The sequence below is a fragment of the Pongo abelii genome, chromosome 14 (assembly GCF_028885655.2).
Source record: "Pongo abelii isolate AG06213 chromosome 14, NHGRI_mPonAbe1-v2.0_pri, whole genome shotgun sequence".
Lineage (NCBI taxonomy): Eukaryota > Metazoa > Chordata > Mammalia > Primates > Hominidae > Pongo > Pongo abelii.
Window position 1 is genome coordinate 120,182,154 of NC_071999.2, and position 23,128 is coordinate 120,205,281.

Genomic DNA, 23,128 nt, shown 5'->3' on the forward strand with positions numbered 1-23,128 from the left:
TTCCTACTTTATGGAGGAGACAACTGAGGCACAGGGAAGTATGATGAGTTGTTTTGCGCATTTACTGACAGAACCACACATCTACCAAAGCCCAGTCTCTGAGCTTCCAGGCCTGTGCCCTTTTCACCACCCCAACGTGATCCCACAAGAGGTTCTGAGGACCCAGGGGCACCTGGAAGTTTAACCCAGGCCCCAGAGTCTCTGATAGTGCTGAAGTGTGTGTGAGTTGGAGTGTGGGAGGGTAAGGAAGAGGCTAGACCAATCCTCAACACCAGGGAGCTCTCCTGGAGCTGCTGGCCCCAGGTCTCTGCCTCCCCATCCAAACATGGCCATTGTGGGGCAAGTTCCCAGAAAAGCCTCCCAGGCTGGCCCTGCCAGGCAGCACAGGTGCTTTCCTGGTGGCTTTGGCTCTGCTTGTCTTGGGGGTTTCCATTTTTACCTCCTCAGCATGGTCTCCCAGATCAATCTCCACAAACACAGATGCTTTCTGCGAATGGAAACCACAGAGGTGTGGATGGCAGGCTTGGGTGAGCTGGAGAGGAATGTTGATTCCCTGGGAGGAACAGTGGCTCCTGGTTCTTGGGGCAGCCGGGGCAGACCCTGATGATGACCATCAGGCCCCCAGATCCTGGCAATGCTGAACAAGGGCTCTTGGGACGCTGGGCAGAGCTGATGGCAGTATGGACTGTGAGGTATCCATGGCCAGCTCTGGCAGTAGAGATGGAGGAGGGATATGGCTTTCTCATCCCTCCCTACTAACCTCCCATCAGGGCCCTGAGACCCCAGAGGGTCTCCTCCAACCTCACCCTCTGAGAACTGGGGCCTCCAGGAGATGGGGCAATGCCCAGATCTTGGGGAGCCCGGCTGCTCCCACCCCAGCCCTGCTCGACAAGGCAGCACTCCCGCCCCCACAGACTGCCTGTGGGACACACTCCACACCAAGGAGCAGGAGACTCTCCCCGGGATGCGAATGGCTTCAGTGGCTCCGGGTTTTGCTGTCCCAAGGTCTCTAACTGGGCACCTGGGCCAGCTCAGAATGTGTGGCTGATGGGAGCACTTGAGTCAACTCCAAGGGCAGTGTTTGGGGGTGGGTGAAGGACTTCCCAAGAGCCCTGGAATGAAACCAAGGCCTGCCTGGCAAGCAGCGTGTCCAGCTGTGTTACCGTCCCCACCACACAGCTTGGAGCGAGAACAAAAGCCATTTTCCTTCATACGGTGCCATGTGAGAACCCCCACAGCACGACGTGTCCCTGGACAACACATCAAGCCTGGGGCTCTGGGTTTTTTCTGGGCCAAGGTCAAGCTGAGGGCACCTCCTCTCAGGGCCTCATATACCTTTAGTGACTGCACGTTTGGCAAGTGGGGGTCAGGCTGCCCTGGGATTGGGAAAAAAGTCTCAGAGCTTGGCCCCAAGCCTCTCTAGGGTAGCGGGGGCCCAGTCCAGCTTCACAGCCTGGCGCCTGCTGAGCTGACCCCCAGGCCACTGTCCCGGGCAGGTCCGGGCTCCAGCAGAACACCTGCCTGGACAGGCCTCCCTTCTCACTTCTGTTACTAAAGGGAAAAGCTCTTGCCTCTTTTTCCTGAAGGTCATTTAGCTTTATGGACTCTGCCTCCTGTTCCTGTAAGACCAAAGATGTTGAGTGAAGGCCGGGCTCCAAAGCAAGAGGAAAAAGATGGACTGCTCTTCAGCGTGGCCCAACCTTGGCCTCCTGCGAGCCTCCGTCTGCGTGCTCGCCTTCCTGCGCCTCCTGCATGCTGGACTCTGAGTCGCTCTTCTCCCTCTCTGGGTCTCGTTTTCCATTCTCATGACCCAGCTTCCCAAGGGTGCCGAAGCTTTTCTTCTTGTCTTGTGCTAGGTTTTCCTGACTGCGGGAGGAGCAGGGAAAGTGGTTTGGAAGAGGTGTCACGGCAGACAGCTGCAGGCAGCTCCTGGTCTCCTCCGGGGCTGTCTCCCTGGGCTCGAGGCTGGTGCCCCTGGGGTCTGGTGGGCGCCTATGAGGGGCCCTGACCCAGCACAGAGTTCTGGCTCTGAAGGGCCCCCCAGCCTGGCCCTCCTGGCTCCCTCTGCTGGCCCATCTTGGCTGGAAAACTTACCCTGTACTGCCAGGGTCTGGAGTGGGACTACAGCCAACCTGGGCTTATTTCAGAAACCAGGGTCTAACCTTGCTCAAAGAACCAAAATCTGATGAGAAAATGCAGCCACTCTGTGGCAGATCCACAGCTCACTCCATGTGGATACCAAATGGGCCATGCCGGCCAGCAGGCTGGGGGGTCTGTGGCTGGCCCTGCTGTTACTCACACCAACCTGGTGATCCCTCCTGTGGTCTGCTATGGTGTGTGGCCAGGGGCAAGAGGAATGCAACAGGCAGTGAGGATGACACGGGCTCCGCCACCATCTGCAATGGTGTTGACTTGGCCAAGGGTGTTGACTGACTTGGCCAACGTGAGCAGACACTTTCAGCTGTGCCACCCTAAAGGTGTGTGGTCTTCCCAGCTCAGCTGCCCTCACCAAGGCCATCAGCTTCCCTGAGCTCTACAGAGCGGGAGGCTCCAAATGCCTCACACATCCTCTCTAACACATGAACACTTACTCTCACCAACTGATTGCACCTTTGGCCACTTCAGCGGCCGGACGCCTTCCTCGGTCTCCACTCAACGGGAGCCATTTGTAAATAAGAGGGACTTGGCCCGGGCCTTGTCCATGGTGCTGGCAAATTGACTTTGTTAGATCTGAGACAAATTTTTGAGGAATTCAATGACTTTTAAGTCTTCTTTGATGGCAGGAGGGTGAGTGGGTGGGAGAACCAGAGCTGGGTTAGAACGGGACGCAAGGTGCAGGGAGGCAAGAACTCGGCGGTACGAAGTGGGGATGTGCCGTCCAGGGCCCCACACCCCCTCCCTAAAGGGTCAGTCGAGTTGTTTATATCTAAGGTGGGCCCAGCAGTCCACTAGTGAGATGATGCCTCCCTCCCCAGAGGGCCATGGGGTGTCTACTGAGAGGGATGCAGCTGTGACCCTCAGGCCAGGGCCCGAGTCCTGAGGACACCACCCCACTACAGGTGGGCCCTGTTCCCACGTTGAATTCCTCTCAAAATAAGGAGGATTTCCCAGCCCTCCCATCCAGGCCCTGGGTGGGGTCTTCTCAGGACCCAGGGCTCCCTTGGTCCCCTTCTAAGTGTCTACCTTGATGCCCAGGTGCCACCCCCACACCCCACCCTCTCCTGTGTCCGCCTCACTTTTCCCAGCTCCACCTTCACCCAGGCCAGCGCCGGACAGGCCGCTTACCAGCTGGCATCTTCCGCGTTACTGCTTGGGTCTTTCCCTTGATCTTTGGACTCTGGGGAGGAAGGACAGAGCCATCAGCACCATCACACTGCAGCTACCGGAGCTCAGGACCTGCCCTGAGCCGCCCACAGCCACCCATGGCAGAGCTCAACTCTCAGCCATGGGTACGGCTAACCTGAGTTTCTCCCCAACCCATGCCCATGCCCGGACCCTCCTGTATTTGCTATCGGCACTTTCCACAGCCTGGTGCCAGGGCCTTGAGCCTGGCTCAGCCCCAGCAGCTCCGCCCACACTCGGGCTCCACCTTCTCCCTACAGCCGCCTTACAGTAAACGCATGAGGCTCCGGGACCTCTTGAAATTCCTCTTTGTCCTAGCACAGCTGGCTGGAGGTATCTGAGCAGGAGAGTGGGAGAAGCCCACAAGCCCTGCCCATGCCGGCTACCACCCCCAACCCAGGCTTCCTCTCATGGATAGGTGGGACTTGAAACCCCACTTGGCTTGTCCAGGAAAATCCACCAATCCCCAGGGTCTCCAGGCTCCCCGAGAGGCATCGCGGGATGTTTCTAGTAGTCTTTCTTCGGGACCACTTTATGTCTCGTGAGGATCTTTACCTTGATGTGAGAGAGGACAGGGGCCCGGGAACATGAACTCGGGTGAGCCGCGTCTGGTGCTCCCGGCAGGAACCCAAGCCTGGCTGTTGGCCACTGGCTTGCACCGAGCACACACTGCTCCCTGGCACACTTGGCTAAAGGTGTTGACTGACTTGGCCAACGTGAAACACTCTTCTAGTGAAACACTGAGTTCTCTGTTCCCAGGAGCTTGCAAACCAGCACAGCCTTGTGAGGAAGCCACGTGGCAGGGGATTCTCCAAACCCTAGGTACTCAGGAGAGCCCTGGAGTGAGCGGATTCCAGATCCCACAGGGCCTCCAGCCGCGTCAGAGCCAGGAATGGTTGCGGAGACCCTGGCTTCCCGTAGCTACTCCCTCTTCCCACAACACCCCCTTGGCCGGGGATTCAAATACAACAGGGATGATTCCAAAGCTTTAAATCATGCTTGTGATGGAAGAGACCAGACCTCCTCCCAGAGCTCGGCAGAGTCACACAGGCCACTCCAGGCAGGTCACTCAGCTCAGCCCACAGGCCCAAGGGGCAGCTGGGGAATGGGGCTCTTCCAGGGAAATGAGACCAACGGCCGACCACGAGGGGCTGCCCCCAACAGAGAAGCCACGAGTGGGGCCCAGAGGTGGAGCGCAGAGCCTTTGCGGAATCAACAGGTGTCCAGGGTGCATGTGGGCTCAAGGCAGGGCCTCAGTGGGTCTGGAACCCAGTGGATTTTCACTCTGCTCTTGCTGGCCTCTTTGGGCTGCCCTCCGTGAGCACCGGTCTCCTGTGCTCCGCATGGGCCAGGCCCAGACACACCCTCTGCCCCCACTGGTCCCCCCGTGAAGTCGGCCACCCCACGTCTCCCGCATCCCGGAGGCCTCCCGGTGTTGTGGACGTGGCGTCTCACACATCCAGGCACCTGTGGGTGCACGTGGCACTGGGCATGTCATGTTGCGAGGGGCGAGGAGCTGAGTCCCTGCAGAAACCAAGGCCACGTCGGACTCTACCAGCGGTCAGCAAGGCCTGGCCCTTCTCCTCGGGTCACAGGGCTGGAAATGCCTCCTGCTCTTCTCCGGCAGAATCTCAGTTGCCTGGAGGCAGCCACAAAGCTCCCGGGAGGATGTGCTCCTGGGCCGTGGTCTCGGACCCTGAGGGTGCTGGTGCCTGGGGGAGGCTGTGCAGGGTGGACGTCTTTGCCAGACAGGACAGGGAGCCACACAGAAGCCCGGCCTCCCTGTTGCGGCTCCTCCCATCGTGCAGTTTTGGGCAAATCCAGCAGGTGTTGAGGGAAATGTCAGCCACGATGGGGCTCAATCCCTCCCTCCATCAGACCCCAGCCTCTAGGTCCACACTGCAGTGGCACCGGGCGGCATTATTCGAGACCTGCTCCCTGCCCCGACTTAAATTCCCGCTAAGCAGCCTGGGCGTAACTTATTCTTTTGAGAACTTTGCATGTCTTGAGGGAACCCCATGGGGAGGTAGGGTGCAGCCTTCTAACTGCTCACGCCCCCCCAAACAGCACATATTTAGATTTTTAAACTCAGAGAAGAACACACATTTTTACATCATTACCTCTTAAAACTGTCCCCAGGGCTTGAGCAAGCAAACCCCGAGTCCTACTGGGCTGTTTCACTTCCACGGCCCCGTGGACACCTTTGCGAAGGGGAGGCGGAGCTGCCGAGGCCGCGGGAGGGGAGGGGAGGGCCAGCGCACAGCTCTGTGTCAGCCCCTCAGCCCTGTGCTCTGGGCCAGTATTCAAGGTGTGAGGAGGCGACTGTAGCACCATCCCCAGGCCCACACCACCGTCCGTTCGGCACACCTGGAAACATCTCAGAGTGGCGAGTGTGGACTGACACAGCGGCGGCCTACACGTTTCGTGGTTTAGAAGCCATCCATGTCAAACACCAGCTACACAGGTTCCTTGCTGGTGGGCGAGGCCCGAGGCTCCTGGCAGGGACCCTCCTTGCAAACGGGGCGCCTGGCCATGGTCCTCCCTTCAGGCATCGGCTGGCTTCGGAGGCCCACGAGGGTCCCGGGCCTGCCCTCCTCTCACCCCTCCCGCCCTTGGCTGTGCCTGGCTGGAGACCCCACAGCTCCGCCCCAGCAGCGCAAGGCCTTCCTGGCAGCCCCGGGGGGGTTACAGGTGTGGACCTGCAGTGGTCCCCACTTCCACCCTTAGCGTTCTGAGCACAGGGCAGTGGGAGGCAGGAGGCCCGGCCCCGTCCCTGCTGCCTGTGGAAGGAAAATGAATCTTGGGCCCCGAGTCACTGAGCTAAGGGGAGGAGTCAGGCTGGGAATGTGTCAGGCAAACCTGCCTCCCAACCTCTTCCTAAATAAGAGCTGCAGAGATAAACGGCCACAGGCCTCCCTCATCATTCACCCACAAGGAAATTCCCTGTGAGCCTCAAGATCTCTGCCCTAAGCAGTTTTGTGGAGTTTCACGCTGGGAATGCAGATGGACAGCTGACCGTCACAGGTGCAGGACGGGGACAGAGGTCACGGTCCTCCCTCTGCTCACCTGAGACAAGTGTGTCTGACAGCTCCCTCCAGGCTGCTTATGAAAAACTGCAGTCACTGAGCTGGACTAGGATACAAGTGATTCTCCCTCTAGTCCCCTCACGTGTAAATTGTGTGTTCAGTGAAAGGCTGATCGAGACCCAAAAGAATGCAGCCCTGTGTCTCCTCTACCTATAACCTGGAAGCCCCTCCTGCTTCGGGCTGTCCCTTTCCAGACAGAACCAGCGTACCCCTCACAGGTACTGATTGATGCCCCACGTCCCCCTAAAATGTATGACACCAGGCTGTGCCCCACCTTGGACACACGTCGTTGGACCTCCTAGGGCTGTCTCGGCGCGTCCCTAACCTTGGGAACTTTCTAGAACTTTCTAACTGGGCTGGGCTCTGACGCAGGTACTTTGGGTTCAGTGCCTGGTGGGGCAGCCACGCCGTCCACCTGCTCCCCGCAGCCCCACAGCCCCTACCCAGCTCCTTGCGAGGCTTCCTAGGGCGGCTGGGAGGGTCCCTCTTGGGCTGCAGGCCTCCCAGACTCCTGCTTCGCTGAAGTTCAGAGGCCTCGCTGGCTGCCTTGAGGTGCCAAAGGGCCACTCCTGAGGGCAGGGCCCTGGGGCCGGGCTGGTGCCTCCTGTGTGTGGTCCCCGTGTCCTTCTCCATCCTCCAGCCCAGCCTTGGCCTGAGCACAAGACTGTCACCCTCACACCCAGCCGTCCCGCAGGGAGTAGTCAGGAGGTGCTGGGAGTGCCGTTGCCATGGGTCTGCTGTGACATCACTGTAAGGTCAGAGGCCAAAGATCGGCTGGTCCCTGGCAGCACAGTGCAGCTTTCCCGCAGGCTGGGGTTGGGGCGGGTTCAGCGTTTTCACATCTCTGGTCTCTCCACCACGGAGGGCGGGGAACTGGCACCAGGCCCTAACAGGGCCTGCAGATGAGACGCTGGTCTCCCTCTGTGATAGGGTATTTGAGTCTTTCTCTCCCTATCAGGGCAAATGGGACACAGATCAACTCAGGAAGACAAAGGCAGCCCCTATAGGCAGTGGTGGGTGCAAATGCTGCCGGCCCAGCGCCTCTCCTCACCCACATGGCGCCAGGACGAAACCCTGCTGTGGCCGGGGCTCCGGCGAGGCCTTTCCGGGCCGACGGTGTGAACTGCACAGGTCAGCGTGGGTTTGCTGGCATTCCCAGGCAGGCGGCTTAAACAGCGGGAGCTCATTCCCTCCGGTGCTGGGGGCAAGGTGTCTCGCAGCACTGGTTACCCCAGGCCTCTCTCCTTGGTGCGAAGATGACGTATTCTGTGTTCTCACGCGGTCGTCCTGTGTGCTGCGTCCTCATCTCCCCTTCTCATGAGGACGCCGCTCACACTGGGTCAGGGCCACTCGTACGGCCTCGCTTTACCTTGACAATCTCCACAGCTCCATGCCCAAGTGCAGCCACACCCTGAGGTCCTGAGGGTCACGGGGTCACAGCTCCAGCATGAGGATTTGCCGGGACAGAGTTCAGCCTGTACTGAGCCGAACAGAAAACCCCCAGCTCGCCGTCTCCTCCAGCCTCCAGACCACAGTGGGTGGGGAGGCAACATTTTACCTCTTGGGGTTTTTTGGTCGGGCCTGATAATTAAAATCAGCAGATGAGCTGGAGAAAGGCACACGCACTCCAGCACGGTCTGTGTGGCCGGGAATGGCCTTTCCTTCCCGAAAGAGGAGGTAACACCCCACGGGGAAGACGCTCTCCAGAGCCAGAAGAAAACAGCATTCTTATCCTTGTGGATGGCTGTTTCAGCTCAAAATAACCCTTATAACAGTGTGGCTTATTTGGGCGGCCCCTTCTGCCCCTTCACGGGCACATCGCGAGCCTGCGCGCCCCCCCCACCCCCAGGACCCGCTTCCTGTGCCCAAGCCTCCTCAGCCAGGGGGAAGCAGGTGTGACCCCCAGGCTGCAGGCTCCCCTCCTTCTGATCTCTTCTTTTGAAGAGCCCATGGCCTCTCAGCACCCAGGAGGCCTCAGCTCTCTGGGCAAGTGGTGGGTGCAGGGTGGGGGCCTTGGCCTCACACACGCTGTGGCACTGCCTGTCCTCCTGGGACGGTTCCTCAGAGCACCTGTTCTGGACGCTCTGATGTTGGGAGCCCCGCAGATGCTGCCAGGATGGGAGAGGAGGCTGCAGTCTCTCTCCAACAAGTGCTGGGTTGTCTGGAGCAACGAGAGCAAATGGGCGTCACTGGGGTCTCCACAAAGCCACCTGCAGTCTCTTGGTGGGTGTATTAGACAGCTTTCATGCTGTTGATAAAGACGTACCTGAGACTGGGTAATTTATAAAGAAGAAGAGGTTGAATGGATTCAGTTCCACATGGCTGGGGAGGCCCCGCGATCATGGTGGAAGGTGAAAGGCACGTCTTACATGGCAGCAGCGGGAGAGAATGAGAGTCCTGCCCACCACACAGATTCAATCACCTCCCACCACACAGATTCAATCACCTCCCACCACACAGATTCAATCACCTCCCACCACACAGATTCAATCACCTCCCACCACACAGATTCAATCACCTCCCACCACACAGATTCAATCAATCACCTCCCACCACACAGATTCAATCACCTCCCACCACACAGATTCAATCACCTCTCACCACACAGATTCAATCACCTCCCACCACACAGATTCAATCAATCACCTCCCACCACACAGATTCAATCACCTCCCACCACACAGATTCAATCAATCACCTCCCACCACACAGATTCAATCACCTCCCACCACACAGATTCAATCACCTCCCACCACACAGATTCAATCAATCACCTCCCACCACACAGATTCAATCACCTCCCACCACACAGATTCAATCAATCACCTCCCACCACACAGATTCAATCACCTCCCACTGGGTCCCACCCACCACACATGGGAATTATGGGAGCTGCAATTGAAGATGAGGTTTGGGTGGGGACACAGCCAAACCATATCAGTGGGAAACGCAGAGGGGCTTCCGGCCCCCATACACTCCCACCTCCCACTGCCCTGCAGGACCCTCCTGGCTGTTCCAGGAGGGGCTTCCATTCTCCATGTTCCCTGGGGCCTCGTCCTCCTTGCCCTTCTACTTCCTCTTGGAGGGGCTGACCTTGGCCCTCCTGGGCCCTTTCTGGGCTGACCCCAGCACAGCTGTGCCCAGAGTGTGAATGGAGCCCCCCTGGCTCCCGACACTGCCTGAAGCCCTGCTGGGAAGTGTGGCTCCAGGACCGGCTGGCCTCCCGGGGAGGATGCCCCCACCTGCAAGGGTTTGTCCACCACCCACAGCCACTCCCGGACTGGGGCAGACCCCACACCTCAGCACGGACTGAGGAGGCTGGCCAGGCTGAACCAAGCCTCACCCTTCCCTGGGAGAAAGGCCTGGGTTGGTATCCCCAAAGCCACACCTCATTATTCTCATACCAGAGCTGACTCACAATAGAAGTACCAAAAAAGAGGAATTCAAATGGAGCAAGGAAAGGAATAAAGAAATGCGGAAATGTATCATGGAGTCTTCACCCAGAGCCCCCTTTAACCCTCTCCTGCCTGGAGGGGCAGGTCCCTTCTCTTCTCCTAGGGCCTCCAAGTGGCCTCGCCCTCTGTGTTCCTGGAGATGGCAGCACGTAGTGGAGTCCGTCTGCCCAGCACCTCCTGAGTGGACACCATCTCCAGCTGCACCTCATGGCCCTTGGCAGCACTCAGCCCTCAGCCCTCAGCACTGTGTGACCCCACACCTTTCCTGAGGGTATCACGGCGCCGGACTCTCACCCGAGGCACCACAGGTGAATGCCACTGTCAGAGCAGCACTGCCCATCACCAAAGACATCAACTGTCACCAGTGATGTCACCTGTGAGAGCAGCGCTGCCCATCACGAGGCATCAACTGTCACCAGCAATGTCACCTGTGACCTGTCAGAGCAGCACTGCCTGTCACCAGAGATGTCACTTGGCATCAGCAATGTGACCTGTCATCAGGGCAGTGCCACCTGTCAGAGCAGCATCACCCATCACCAGGGACATCACTTGGCATCAGCAATGTCATCCTGCTCCCCAGGTGCCACCCTCCTCCCTGTACCCCCACCCCCAATGCCCACATGTGCAATGCCCAGTGGGTACCACTGGAAAACCAAGCCAGTCCTCAGAAAGAATAAAACATCTGTTTTAATTGGCCAGTAAAATACATTGCAAATCATTAGTATTTTATAAACAGAAACATTAAGTTATAAATCCATGTTAAAAATTGTAGCTCAGTACAGCCCCAACAGCTGTGTGTCCAAAAGTCTATTTTTACAACATTTTCCTCCACTATTTTTGTGACAACAAAGTTCCTATCTGCCATCTAGATCAAGAGCCTGAACTACAGTATTTTCAAACAAGAACCAGGAGAAGTTGGTACAAGGATACGTTGTGCTGTGTATTTAAACGGCGCTTCCCATACACCTGCCATCTGCATCCCGGGAGGACGCCCTTTGGGAAAGGCCTCCTCGGCAGTGTGAGGTCTGGAGGGGTCTGCCTGAACCCCATTTTTAGGATGCTCCCCTCCCCAGTAAAACAGCAGCCCCCGCCCCTGCCCTGCACAGCATCTAGGGGTTCATAACACAGGTGCAATACTGACCATGGGCCCTGGAGGGACGTCTGCATCCCGAAGCTCCTGTACCTCAAACTCAGAGTTTCTTCCCTTCTTTGATTTTCTGGAGGACCTGCAGCTGGCCTTCCTGAGACAGGCTCCATTCCTGTTCCATTTGCCTTCCCGGCAGCCTTCCCTTTAGTGGGTATAGGTTTTGACGTTCTGGGTTACTTTGTATCAAAGAGCTAATTAAAAATGGTCCTTTAAAAACATAAAGAAAAACAGCTTGAAAAATGTACATTTATATTTGAAAAATCTTCAAACTTCCACGGGGGGTGGCAAATGTTAATTCTGATTTTAAACCCCATTCAACAGCAAAACGATGTGGGCTTCAACTGCGGGCTCCGCAGACGCCTGGAGAAGCTGGAGCCCATACCTTTCCCTCCAAGGGACTCTGTGGACAGAACCCGTATCCCCCAAGCACCAAGGACATCCTCAGACTGGGATTTCTGTGTAGTTCTGCACCTCCCAGCCATAAAACTGGCCCCTCAGCCAGGAATCAAATGAACCTCAAAAGTGGAACAGGGAGGCCGTCTCCCATGGCGCCTGGACGGCAGGCACAGTGGGAGAGTGATGCTCTGAACCTCCCAATGTGATGAAGCCGAAAGCCAAGGCGGGGCCAGCAGGCCTCCCAGGCACAGAGCCACAGAGCCCAGCGTCACACACACCGTGCACGCAAGACAGACGTGCACACAAGACTGATGCACACACAGCCGGAAGTGCACGTCACAGTCGACTGGACGGGCCGTGGCTCCCTGAGGCCGGCTGTGGTGTGGCTAGGGCACAGCCCACACTTCCTGATCCTTCAGCTGATCCCCGGATCCCCAAAGACAAGGAGCAAAAAGCACAGAATCAAATGACGACACGTTCCACAAGGCCAGGTGGGCTTTCTGCAGAGGGCGTGGTGGTGGTGGCGGCGGTTCTGGGAGCGGGAAACCCCAGCGCCACTTGTCCGTGGGCCGGGACGGCATGCATCTCACTTTGCTGGCTCTGTGCTCTTCCTTCTCTTCTCCCTCCCAAAGGCTGCGGCTTTGCGTGGGCAGCTCGCTGGCACCACTGGGCACGTCCCGCAGACTTTAAATGGAATGAGTGGAGGTCTCGGACTGCTGCCGGATGTAGTTCTGGAAGCTCTTGTCTCCGATGGGGTGCTCCCTGAAAAGGGGGACAGGGGAGGGAATGAGGCACAGACCCCATCGCCTGGTGCTCACCCGTGGCTGCGGGAGCTTTTCCTGTTCCTAAATGTGACACACTCGCACTGCAAGCCACACAAAAAATAGAGGAGCCAAAGGAACCACAGTGCCCCCGGAAGGACCCACGGTGACTCTGATGTGTGTGCACAGGTGGGTCAGGCATGCAAATACATGTGCATGTGTGCTCTCCCTGCGGCATGTGTGTAGCGCATATACATGTGCAGATGCGGAATATGTAGACTGTATGGCACATGTGCAGAATGTGCACATCTGCACTGCAAAGAGTGTGCTCATGTGTGGGGAGCATGAGCTCTAGGGACACAGATCTGTCCGAGTGCTGGGACACTCAGCAGGCGTGGGCACCTCCTCCCCACATGCACACCTCCCTCATACCATGTGTGTGCACCTCCGTGTGTGTGCCTCCTCCCACGTGTGTGCACCTCCCACGTGTGTGCACCTCCTCCCACGTGTGTGCACCTCCTCCCACGTGTGTGCACCTCCTGCCATGTGTGCACCTCCTCTCACGTGTGTGCACCTGCCATGTGTGTGCATCTCGTACCACGTGTGCCTCATGTGTGCCTTCTACTACAACAAACAGCATCATGCTTCGCGCATTTTCAACCTTCTGGCTTTTGGCCATGAGGTTGATGGACCTGCTGATATCAACGAGGCAACATATTTGGAAGGCAAATGGGGCTGTCTCCCCAGAAGGGTGTCGAGAGGGATCTGATATGATGATGTCAGGGGTGAAGTCACAGCACTCAGGAGGTGTTGCAGGCTCAGTCCCCTGAGCAACTCAGTCCAAGTCCGGGCCACAGGGACCTGTCACTCTCCTGGAGCCTCACCACTGCCCTTCCCAGACCAGACCCACATGGTAGAAGGGAGAAGGGGTTAAGAAGGAAGGGAGGGAGGGAGGGAGAAGGAGAAGGGTGGAGAGGGAGAAAGGGAGGATAGAAGGGAGGGAGGACCAAAGAGAGGAGCGAGCAGGAGGATGGAAGTGAGGAGGAGGTTGTACAGCTCCACAGGGCTCTAGGGCTTACCCGCCCCTGAACAAGCCCGTGTGGTGGCTTCTGCCATGGTGGACCTGGGTACCCACTGGATGGAGAGAGTGACACACACACCTGCTCACTCCAGGCTGAGAGCCAGCCTAGCACTTTACATAGTTTAAGTCAATCTTCCAGCAACGCATGAGGGTCTTACAACCCTCTGTTCCATGGAGTGAAGGACAGTGGAGCTTAGCTAAGCGCCACCTAGCCTGCAGCTGGTGACTAGGTTCAATGTACTCAACCTTGCCGCACCTGCCTCATGAGACAAGAGTGGGTTTCGTCCAGAGCTGGCCCTGCTCCCCAGCACCATGGGTGGCCTGGAGAGATGGCAGAGGGTGTGCCACTCAACCAAGGCAGAACAAGACCTGGGCCTAGAGACTGCCAGAGCACGTGACACCAGCATAGCAGAGAGTCTGGGAGGCAGCAGGCCAGGGAGGCACCCCGGACACTGGCTGGAGGCCTGGAGAGCAAAGGCAGCACCTGCTCCGAAGGAAGGACCAGCAGCGCCGGGCCACGTCCACTGACCACTGCCAGGTGCCAGCCCAGTGCAAGTGGGACTCTCCTCCCCAGGCAGACACCTGTGCACAGGCGGCCCCATTTGGGAGTTCCCTGCAGCCCCACCCCCACTGCAACCTCCCGCCCGCTACGCTGGCCGTCCAGGGCAGGCACGGGAGTGGTACTCACTGGCTTCCATATTTCGTCTTCTTGAACTTGTCCCTCTTATACTGGGCGTGCTCCTGCTCCAAAGCCCCAACCCCAGCGATGACTTGCTTTAGCGTCTTGTAGGTCTCCTGGGGGTCATCAATGACGAACGTCGAATACTCCTCCTGCTCCGGGCCATCGTACACGGATTTGCTCCCACAGGCCTCTGTGGAGGGCGGAGGGGTCAGCGCAGGGAAGGAGCCCAGGGCCCAGTGGCCACCCGCCCCGTCTCCACACAGCTGCATCGCTGTAGGCCCCACCCACGGTACACGTCCTTCCAACGCAAGCTCCTCCAGAAAGGGCTGACCATCACTCGTAAATGCAGACGGAGATAGAAACCACTCCCGCGGGTAGGCGGGTTGCGCCCACACTGAGCCCAGGGAAAGCCCACTGGGAGCTGGACGCTGAGCAACCTCAATCACCTCTGAGGGTTCTGCTGCCCCCAGCTCCCAGCCTTGTCTCCAACCAGCCATTCTCACAGGGGGACGTGCACATCCCTGCACACCCCACCAGCCCGCCCAGCCAGAACCAGGAGGGAAGACACCTGCAGCTGGACGCTGGGCTGGCTCATGGGCCCTGGGGCAGCCCTGAAGAGTCAGCCTAGGGGGTGAGCACGATGGGGCTCAGCACATCTCACACCCAGCTGCCACTGAGCATGTCCAGCCAGGACAGGCCCAGCCCGGGGCTGGCCAAGCACAGGGCGGACACCAGTCTGTGCCACAGTTTCCAAAGACCGCTGCCCCAGACCCCACCTGTGCACCGGGGCCACCTTCCTAATCAGACCACATCACTCCTGCTGAAGGCCATTCTGGGGCCTCGCCCCCAGCGGACAGCCATGGAACCCTTGAGCCAGGGCAGGGCCCTGCGCCACCTTGAGTCCAAACACCCGAACCAGGCACACGTCTCTGCCTCACTGCTCACAGCGCCTGGGCACGCACCCCCGGAGCCAGCACCGATGCCCTGCAGCTGTGCCCATCTGGATGGAATGTTTGTGCCCCCAAATCCATGGGTTGAAATCCTAACTCTCAAGGGATGGCATCAGGAGGTGAGGCCTTTGGGAGGTGACAAGGCGTGAGGGTGGAACCCTTGTGCAGGGGATGGGCATCCCTACAGAAGACACCAAGGAAGCTGGCTTGCCCCTTCCACATGTGAGGACACAATGAGACACTGGCGGGCTGTAGCCCAGAAGAGGGCCTGCAGCGAAACCAGTGCTGCTACGCCCTGATCTCGAGCTTCTCAGCCTTCACTCTGGGAGTGAATTCCTGCTGTCTGTAACCACCCAGCCTATAGTACAATTTTTACGGCAGCCCAAACTCACCAAGAACTTGGTACTGAGAAGTGGCTGCTGCTTTAACAAGTACCTTCAAATGTGGACTGGCTTTGGAACTGGGTGCTGGGTGAAGGCTGAAGGGGTTTGGGGGTGCAGAGTGGAAAAGGCGTGGCTGCCGTGAATGCCCTTGAAGGACAATGCTGGGGGCTTGGGAGAGGAGAGCTGCAGAGAAGTCCTGTCTTAGGGGATATCTAAGTAACCCTGAACAGAAGGTGGCATGAGCATGGGTGGCAAGGCTGTTCTAACAACATCTCAGACAGAAAGGACGGCCATGCTACTGCACCGCGGAGAAAAAGCCATCCTCGTGACAAAGTGGACCTGTGTTCACGCCCTCGTGTTCTGGGAGGGTGGAACTTGCGAGTGATGACATCAGACACGTAACTGAGGAGATTTCTAAGCAAAATGCTGGGGGAGCGGCTTGGTCCCTCCTGACCACTGACAGCAAAATGGGGGAAGAGAGATGATTTGAAGGTGGAATTGTTGAGCAAAAAGGAACCAGAACTCAAAGAGTTGGTTAAGTTAAAAGATTTGAGAATTAAAATTCCACCCTACCCATATCTCAAAAAAATGAGAGAGCATGTTTGGAAGAGATCATTACGCAAGTGGCTGTGTGGCCATCTGATAAGGAGACAGTGTGGGGCTGAGCCTTGGACTTGACCAACCATCTCAGCAACAGCTGGGAGTAGAGAAGGAACCGTGCCAGCAGAGGCACTGCCAGATGAAACCAGGAAACAGAGAAAACAGGATGAAATGAAGGCAGACTGCAGTGTCTTAAGCCCTACAAGCCAGGCCATAGAGCTATTCAGCTGTGAACATGTGCCACTCTTCAAGACGAGGGAAGAAGGACCCTGAAGTGGGCAGGGCCATCAGAGTACCACTCTCACCCAGAAGGAGTCCATGGACCATGTATCAGATGCAAAATTCTCAGCTGGAATATTGATTAAAAAATAAAACTGGCAATAACTAGAAAAAAAATCACAATAAGGAATCCGTCCACCCAGCCATCACTCACCCATCCATCCATCCACCCATGACTCACCCATCTGTCGATCCACCCATCATCACTCACTCCTCGGTCCATCCACCCATCACTCACCCATCTATCCATCCACCCATCACTCACCCATCCGTCCATCCATCCATTACTCATCCATCTGTCCATCCACCCATCACTCATCCCTTGGTCCATCCATCCATCACTCATCCCTTGGTCCATCCACCCATCACTCACCCATCTGTCCACCCACTCATCACTCACCTATCTGTCCATCCACCCATCACTCACCCATCTGTCCACCCACTCATCACTCACCCATCTGTCCATCCACCCATCACTCACCCATCTGTCAATCCAGCCATCACTCATCCGTCAATCCACCCATCACTCACCCATCTGTCAATCCACCCATCACTCGCCCATCTATCCATCCACCCATCACTCATCCATCGGTCCACCCACCCATCACTCACCCATCCGTCCATCCACCCATGACTAACCCATCTGTCAATCCACCCATCACTCACCCTGTCCATCCACCCATTACTCACCCATCTGTCCATCCACCCATCTACCCATCCGTCAATCTACCCATCACTCGCCGATCTAGCCATCCACCCATCACTTACCCATCGGTCCATCCACCCATCACTCACCCATCGGTCCGTCCACCCATCACTCACCCATCCGTCCATCCACCCATCTCTCACCACCTGTCCATCCACCTGTCACTCACCCATCCGTCCATCCACCCATCTCTCACCACCCGTCCATCCACCTGTCACTCACCCATCCGTCCATCCACCATCACTCACCCATCCTTCCATCCACCCATCACTCATCCATCTGTCTATCCACCCATCACTCACCCCTCGGTCCATCCTCTCATCACTCACCCTGTCCATCCATCCATCACTCACCCATCTACCCATCCATCCGTCCATCCACCCATCACTCACCCAACCGTCCATCCACCCATCACTCACCCAACCGTCCATCCACCCATCACTCATCCATTGGTCCATCCACCCATCTACCCACCCACTCAGCTGCCTGCCCGGCCATCTGTCCAGCGCACCCATCCAGGTTCTAGGCACTTCCTCTGTGCCAGGCCCAGGAAGGTCACTGCATATGGAAGCTGAGGAGATGGGAGATGGTTGTGACTTTGGTGACACAGGTGAGTCCAGGTGATGTGGTTTGGATTTGTGTCCCCACCCAAATCTCAGGTCAGACTGTAATCCCTAGTGTTGGAGGAGGGGCCTGGAGGAAGGTGAGGGGATCATGGGGGCAGACTTCCCCATTGCTGTTCTCGTGATAGTGAGTTCTCAGGAGGTCTGGTTGTTTGGATGTGTGTGGCATATCCCCCATCTCTCTCTCTTGCTCCTGCATGTAGGAGGTGCCTCCTTCCTTCCTTCCTCTTTGCCCTCCCACCATGATCGAAAGTTTCCTGAGGCCCCCCCAACCATGCTTCCTGTACAGCCTGCAGAACTGTGAGTCAATCAATCTTCTTTTCTTTATAAATTACCCAGGCTCAGGTAGCCCTTTATAGCAACATGAGAACTAATACACCAGGCTATGGGGATGGGGAGGTTGGGAAGCGCCTGGAGGAAGACACTTCCAAGGTAAACAGGGTCTGCCAGACTGATGCGCAAGGGTGCTCCCAGCAGAGGAAGAGCTGGGGCTGTGGTGCGGGGTGCACAGCCTGGGAAGAGCTGAGCAAAGTTGGACGGTGGTGCATGGAGCAAGCTGATCATGGAGGGCCTGGTCAGCATCTTTCAGAACCTGGGTCTTGTGTGTGATGACCTCACTGTCTCCGAGGCTCCCTGACTCTGGCCTCTGCTGTGTTGGTTCCTGTTATGAGAGGGCTGGGAAGAGGCTGGCTGATGCCAGACCCACTGTCTTGGCCACCCTGTGGCCTTGTGCTATCTGCACAGTATCCAGGGACCTCAGACCCAGGGACAGCACCTGGCACACTTGCTGGGGGAGAAGACGCTGTGGTGGGTGGTGGCCCATGAGTGCGTACATGTGTGGTTGTCTGTGCATGTGTGTGCATGCCTGCACATGTGAGCGTGTTGTGTTCAACTGCACATGTGTGTAGGTATTGTTGCCTTGCCTGTCTGCACACACATGTACCTGTGTGTTCATTTCACGCATGTATTGCTGGGAACGTGTGTGTACATGGCTATGCATACATGTGTACGTGCCTGTGTGTTAGTGTAGGCCTGGAACCCACGTACACCCAGGGCATATGGGGCTGAAGAACAGGTGTGGCCAAGCTCACAGATGGGCAGCTGAGCGGACACTCAGGCAGGACTCATGTGTTTCCAGGCCAAGGCACACTTGACACTTCTGGGTTAAATCAGGGCAATGAAAAGAAAATCTAACAGGCATAACTCCAGGCACATTCCGCTCTATTTCCATTCTGAATGGGACTTAAGGGCCCTGTCATATGATCTCCAAAAGCAGATCTGAGTTCTACCAGGCCCTGGCATAGAAACAAATGCAGCTGCTTTGCCCCCGTGGGCTCTTCTTGTCTCTGCCTCTCCTGAATCACAGACCTCAAACCACTGTCCCCATGTGGTCTAATTGGGCTTACCTGGATTGCTATTTCAATTCTGTAAAGCAATTCAATGTCACAGATAATGATACTGCATATAGATTTGAAACACACAGTGTGCCTGGCACTGTTTCAAATCTATATGCAGTATCATTATCTGTGACATTGAATTGCTTTACAGAATTATATGGCATGTGTGCACCCACATACATGCATGCTCACACACGTGCCCAAAGACATGCATGCATACTCACACGTGTCCTCATGTTTCCACACATGCACAAATTCATGAACGCTCACGTGTCCATTCACACACATGCTCACACATGTACCCACACATTCACACACTTACATGTCGTGCCCACATTCATGCACGCTCACACACGTCCACACATTCACATGCTCATACATGCCTACACACATGCACACATCTCATATGTGTGTCCACACACATGCATGCACACTCACATACGTGTCCCCACACATGCACTTATCCCCCTGGAAAACACAAAGGAATGAAAAAATAGGGTCCTCTAAAGAAATTTGGCAGTACAGAGGTTACAAGTTAAATTCCATCTAAAAATTATCTGTAGAACCTATTATCAAGGTAATTGTCCCCCAAATAGCTGCCTACCCTGCAAAAAGCTTTTCGCATCCATCCGTGCTACAAAGACAACTACATGTAGCCCACACTACACCAGAGGCTCAGACCACAGGTTTTCACCCCGCAGCATGCTCCTGCGGCCGGGGCCTCGCCAGGCATCCCCTCACTGCACGGATCTGTGTGCCAGGTGGACTCACCCTGCATCTTCTCCAGCTTGCTCATGTACAAGTTGAAGAGGGAGTAGATACGCTCCGTCTCACGGTCCCCATCAATGTCCAGCTGGATGTTGGCTGGGAGGCCGCTGTCCAGACACAGCAAGAACAGAAAGGTAAAAACACTTATTTAAACGATGCTTTTAATAATGACATTCATTTTAAAAATGTCACTGAAGAAAGACGACGATTGTGTTGGAAGTGAAACTCGACAGGACCGACTTGCTGTCCGTCTGTACACAGCCAGTGTGTTGGCTGAGCAAGGCTGATGGTGCCCACAGCAGCACACACAGCAGTGTCACCAGGCCGCAGGCCGGAACTAACTGGCAACCTCTGCTTCAGTTACCATCGGCCTATTTGGACACGTGGCAAAAGATCCTTGCTGTTCAGTATTTAAAATGTGCTTCTCATTTGTACTAAACTGACCTTTCCTGAAATCATGCAGTACTGAGTTATGTCTTGTTTAAATCTATTCCTACTCCAGAATCTTATCACTACATAAGAAATTTAGGAAGACTAGGTGCTAAAATCCCCAGTGTAATACTTGTACATTTTTAGTATCACACAGAACTCAATTCCCAAGAACTATGAACACTCCAGACCTCATGTGGTTTATTCCTTCAGTCATTTCAAACACGGAAGGAGGCTGTGTGCTTATTTCCCTGCTCATTCTATGTCCGCTTCTCCTATGTTCACACCAGCACACGTCAGGCTGGAGTGCGGTGGCGCGATCTCAGCTCACTGAAACCTCCGCTTTTCGGGTTTAAGCGATTCTCCTGCCTCAGCCTCCTGAGTAGCTGGGATTATAGGCGCACACCACCACGCCGGCTAATTTTTGTATTTTTAGTAGAGATGGGGTTTCACCATGTTGGCCAGGCTGGTCTCGAACTCCTGAGCTCAGGTGATCCACCCGCCTCGACCTCCCAAAGTGTTGGGATTACAGGCGTGAGCCACTGAGCCCGGCCTCATGTCTTTTTATAAATCTTACTTTGTGTTATTGTGAAAAACCTCCAAAGCCGGGTGTGGTGGCTCACACCTGTAGTCCCTGCACTTTTGGGAGGCCGAGGTGGGTGGATCATCTGAAGTCAGCGGTTCAAGACCATCTTGGCCAATATGGTGAGACCCTGTCTCTACTAAAAATACAAAAATTAGCCAGGTGTGGTGGCACACACCTATAATCCCAGCTACCTGGGAGGCTGAGGCAGGAGAATCGCTTGAACCTGGAAGGTGGAGGTTGCAGTGAGCCGAGATCACACCACTGCACTCAAGCCTGGGTAACAGAGCGAGACTCCGTGTAAAAAAAAAAAAAAGAAAAGAAAAGAAAATCTACATTGTACAGAAGCATGTCTTTGATGGCTTCAGACAAAGCGGGCTCACGGTTAACATTTGCACTCAGGTGCAACCAAAAGGGAAGGCCTGATAGGAACGCAGGGGGCTGTTATTTTTAGCAAAATGCTGCCTTGTGCAGAACGTGTGAAATATGCTCTTTAGTAAATACTTTTTAAAAGGCAGAAATGCTTCTTATTATAGCTAAAACAATTCTTAAATCACAAAATTTCTGAAATGTCTGTAATTTTTTCCATACTGATTAGAAATTGTTACCAACTTATTTTTGTTTGAAGTGTGACAGTTTTTCCCTTTTCTTCCCAACTTCTCTTGCAAAAAAACAAGTGGGTTTCTGCGAATGAACTGATCAGATGTCCTATATTGTATATGCCTTTTGAGCTGAGTAGCTCAATATTTGGATACTTGGTCATTTGTTTTATTATGTAATTGATACAATGGTGTCATTTATTTGTGTTCAACCATATATTTATGCTGTCTGGGGATGGGTGGTTATAGTTCTGTGTGAGAAATAATTTGTCAGTCTTCAACAGCTTGTAAAAACTTTGCAGTGAGAGCTTAAACATCTAAATAAATAATGAAATGCACTTATCATCAAAAAAAAAAAAAAAAAAGAAGAAAGAAGATGAAGTGACCGACATTAAAACACATCCCTGGCCAGTCAGGGAGTTCATGCCGGTAATCCCAACACTCCGGGAGGCCGAGGCAGAAGGATTGCTTGAGCCCAGGAGTTTGAGCAACACCACCCTGGGCAACATGGGGAGACCCTCAGTGAGATCTGGACAACAGTGAGACCCCGTCTCTACAAAAAACCAAAATTTAATGAGCTGGGCGTGTGGCATCGGCCTGTAGTCCCAGCTACTTGGGAGGGTGAAGTGGGAGGACTGCTTGAGCCCAGAAGTTTAAGACCAGTCTGGGCAACGTGGTGAAACCCCGTTTCTACAAAAAACCTTACAACAATTAGCCTGGAATGGTGGAGCACACCCGTAGTCCCAGGTACCTGGGAGGCTGAGGTGGGAGGATGGCTTGAGCCTAGGAGGTCGAGGCTGCAGTGAGCTGAGATTGCACCACTGTACTCCAGCCCGGGTGACAGAACGAGATCCCGTCTCAAAAACATAAAACTAAAAAAGCATCCCCGAGCTGGGAGAACTGAGGCTGGCTGTGGGTGTGCAGGATAGGGGAGGCTCCCGAGCTGTCCGGCCTCAGCGGCTGGAGCCTCTTGGGACCCACAGATCTGCCAAGGCAGTGAGCAAACTCGGCAGACGTGTTCTCGTGGAGAGAAATGGCCTGGAAGGAAGCCTCCTGGGGCTGTGTCTCCTGCATGGTTGGCCGCAGGTGGGGACGGGCCAGGTTTCCTCTCCTCCCCAGGCTGCAATGCTTCCCACTGTCCTGGGATGCGAGGACACAGGAGAGCGCTGGCCTCTCCTGGGGGATTCTGGGGCAGTGGCCACGCGTGCCTGAGCGGCAGCCAGGCCCTCTTCCTGAGCTTCAGCCTCTGTGTCCACGAAGCGGGATCTAAGGTCCCACCTCTGAGGCTGTGAGAGGATTAAACGGTGGCCCAGCATGGAGCATGGCTCATCCCCTGCAGCGCCCTTATGCGACGCCATCACGCGGCCATGACAACAGCGAGGTGCATCTCACCGAGCATAACCAGGGGGACCGCCGGGCACCCAGGCCTCCTCCTAGGACCGGCAGATATGACCCAAGCCTCTGTGGAACTGCCAGGGGCCCGGCGGAGGGGGGGCCCGGCTGACAAGAGGCAGGCTGAGGAGAGCCTGGCTGACAGGGGGCCCGGCTGACAACAGGCCAGCTGACAAGGGGCCCTGGCTGACAGGGGGCCTGGAAGACAATGGGCTGCTGCGTCACGTGGAATCAAGGTGGGTGTCCTGGGCCAGACGAAGCTTTCAGGGAGGGGCTTGCTCCCAGGCTCCTCCTAGAGAAAAAGGATGGCCGCGGCCTGGGGAGTCCCCCTTCACCCTGACCTCCCACTCCCCCGGGGCAGGGCCTCAGGAGGACCCTCAAAGGCCTGTGGCACCCTTGAGTCTGCCCGGAGCCTTCCAGAGGCTGGGCCCCAGATGCTCCCTCGGGTGGGAGGCCCCCTCAGGTGGGA

The 23,128-nt window shown here is 55.9% G+C and overlaps 2 protein-coding genes and 1 long non-coding RNA gene across 10 annotated transcripts in view; 1 reads left to right on the plus strand and 2 right to left on the minus strand.

Annotated features, from left to right (window-relative positions):
- C14H13orf46 (chromosome 14 C13orf46 homolog) overlaps positions 1-7,193 on the minus strand; it is a 21,021-nt gene extending 13,828 nt beyond the window's left edge. The window contains exons 1-5 of one of the 6 annotated variants that reach the window (XR_008512847.2): positions 6,872-7,183; positions 3,286-3,337; positions 1,701-1,866; positions 1,572-1,619; positions 440-553 (exon numbers count right to left, since the gene is read on the minus strand). Coding sequence is in view for 4 of the 6 variants with exons in the window: in XM_054529321.2 (XP_054385296.1) it covers positions 440-708; positions 1,572-1,619; positions 1,701-1,866; positions 3,286-3,337; positions 6,872-7,061 (725 nt within the window). In the remaining 2 variants the exon portion in view is untranslated. Of the gene's footprint in view, positions 1-439; positions 709-1,571; positions 1,620-1,700; positions 1,867-3,285; positions 3,338-6,871 lie in introns of all 6 variants that reach the window. The other 5 variants (XR_008512848.2, XM_054529321.2, XM_054529320.2 and 2 more) reach the window with 5 other exon arrangements.
- LOC129049615 (uncharacterized) lies at positions 7,187-11,329 on the plus strand. The gene is made up of 2 exons (XR_008512849.1): positions 7,187-7,559; positions 7,815-11,329. It is a non-coding gene; the product is annotated as an uncharacterized LOC129049615 (long non-coding RNA).
- The window catches only part of RASA3 (RAS p21 protein activator 3), a 144,707-nt gene continuing 132,126 nt past the window's right edge, over positions 10,548-23,128 (minus strand). For all 3 annotated transcript variants that reach the window (XM_054529318.2, XM_054529319.2, XM_063715070.1), the window contains 3 exons: positions 19,660-19,763; positions 13,957-14,140; positions 10,548-12,188 (listed from right to left, as the gene is read on the minus strand). In XM_054529318.2, the coding sequence (XP_054385293.1) occupies positions 12,113-12,188; positions 13,957-14,140; positions 19,660-19,763 (364 nt within the window). In that variant the 3' untranslated portion in view covers positions 10,548-12,112. The remainder of the gene's footprint in view (positions 12,189-13,956; positions 14,141-19,659; positions 19,764-23,128) is intronic.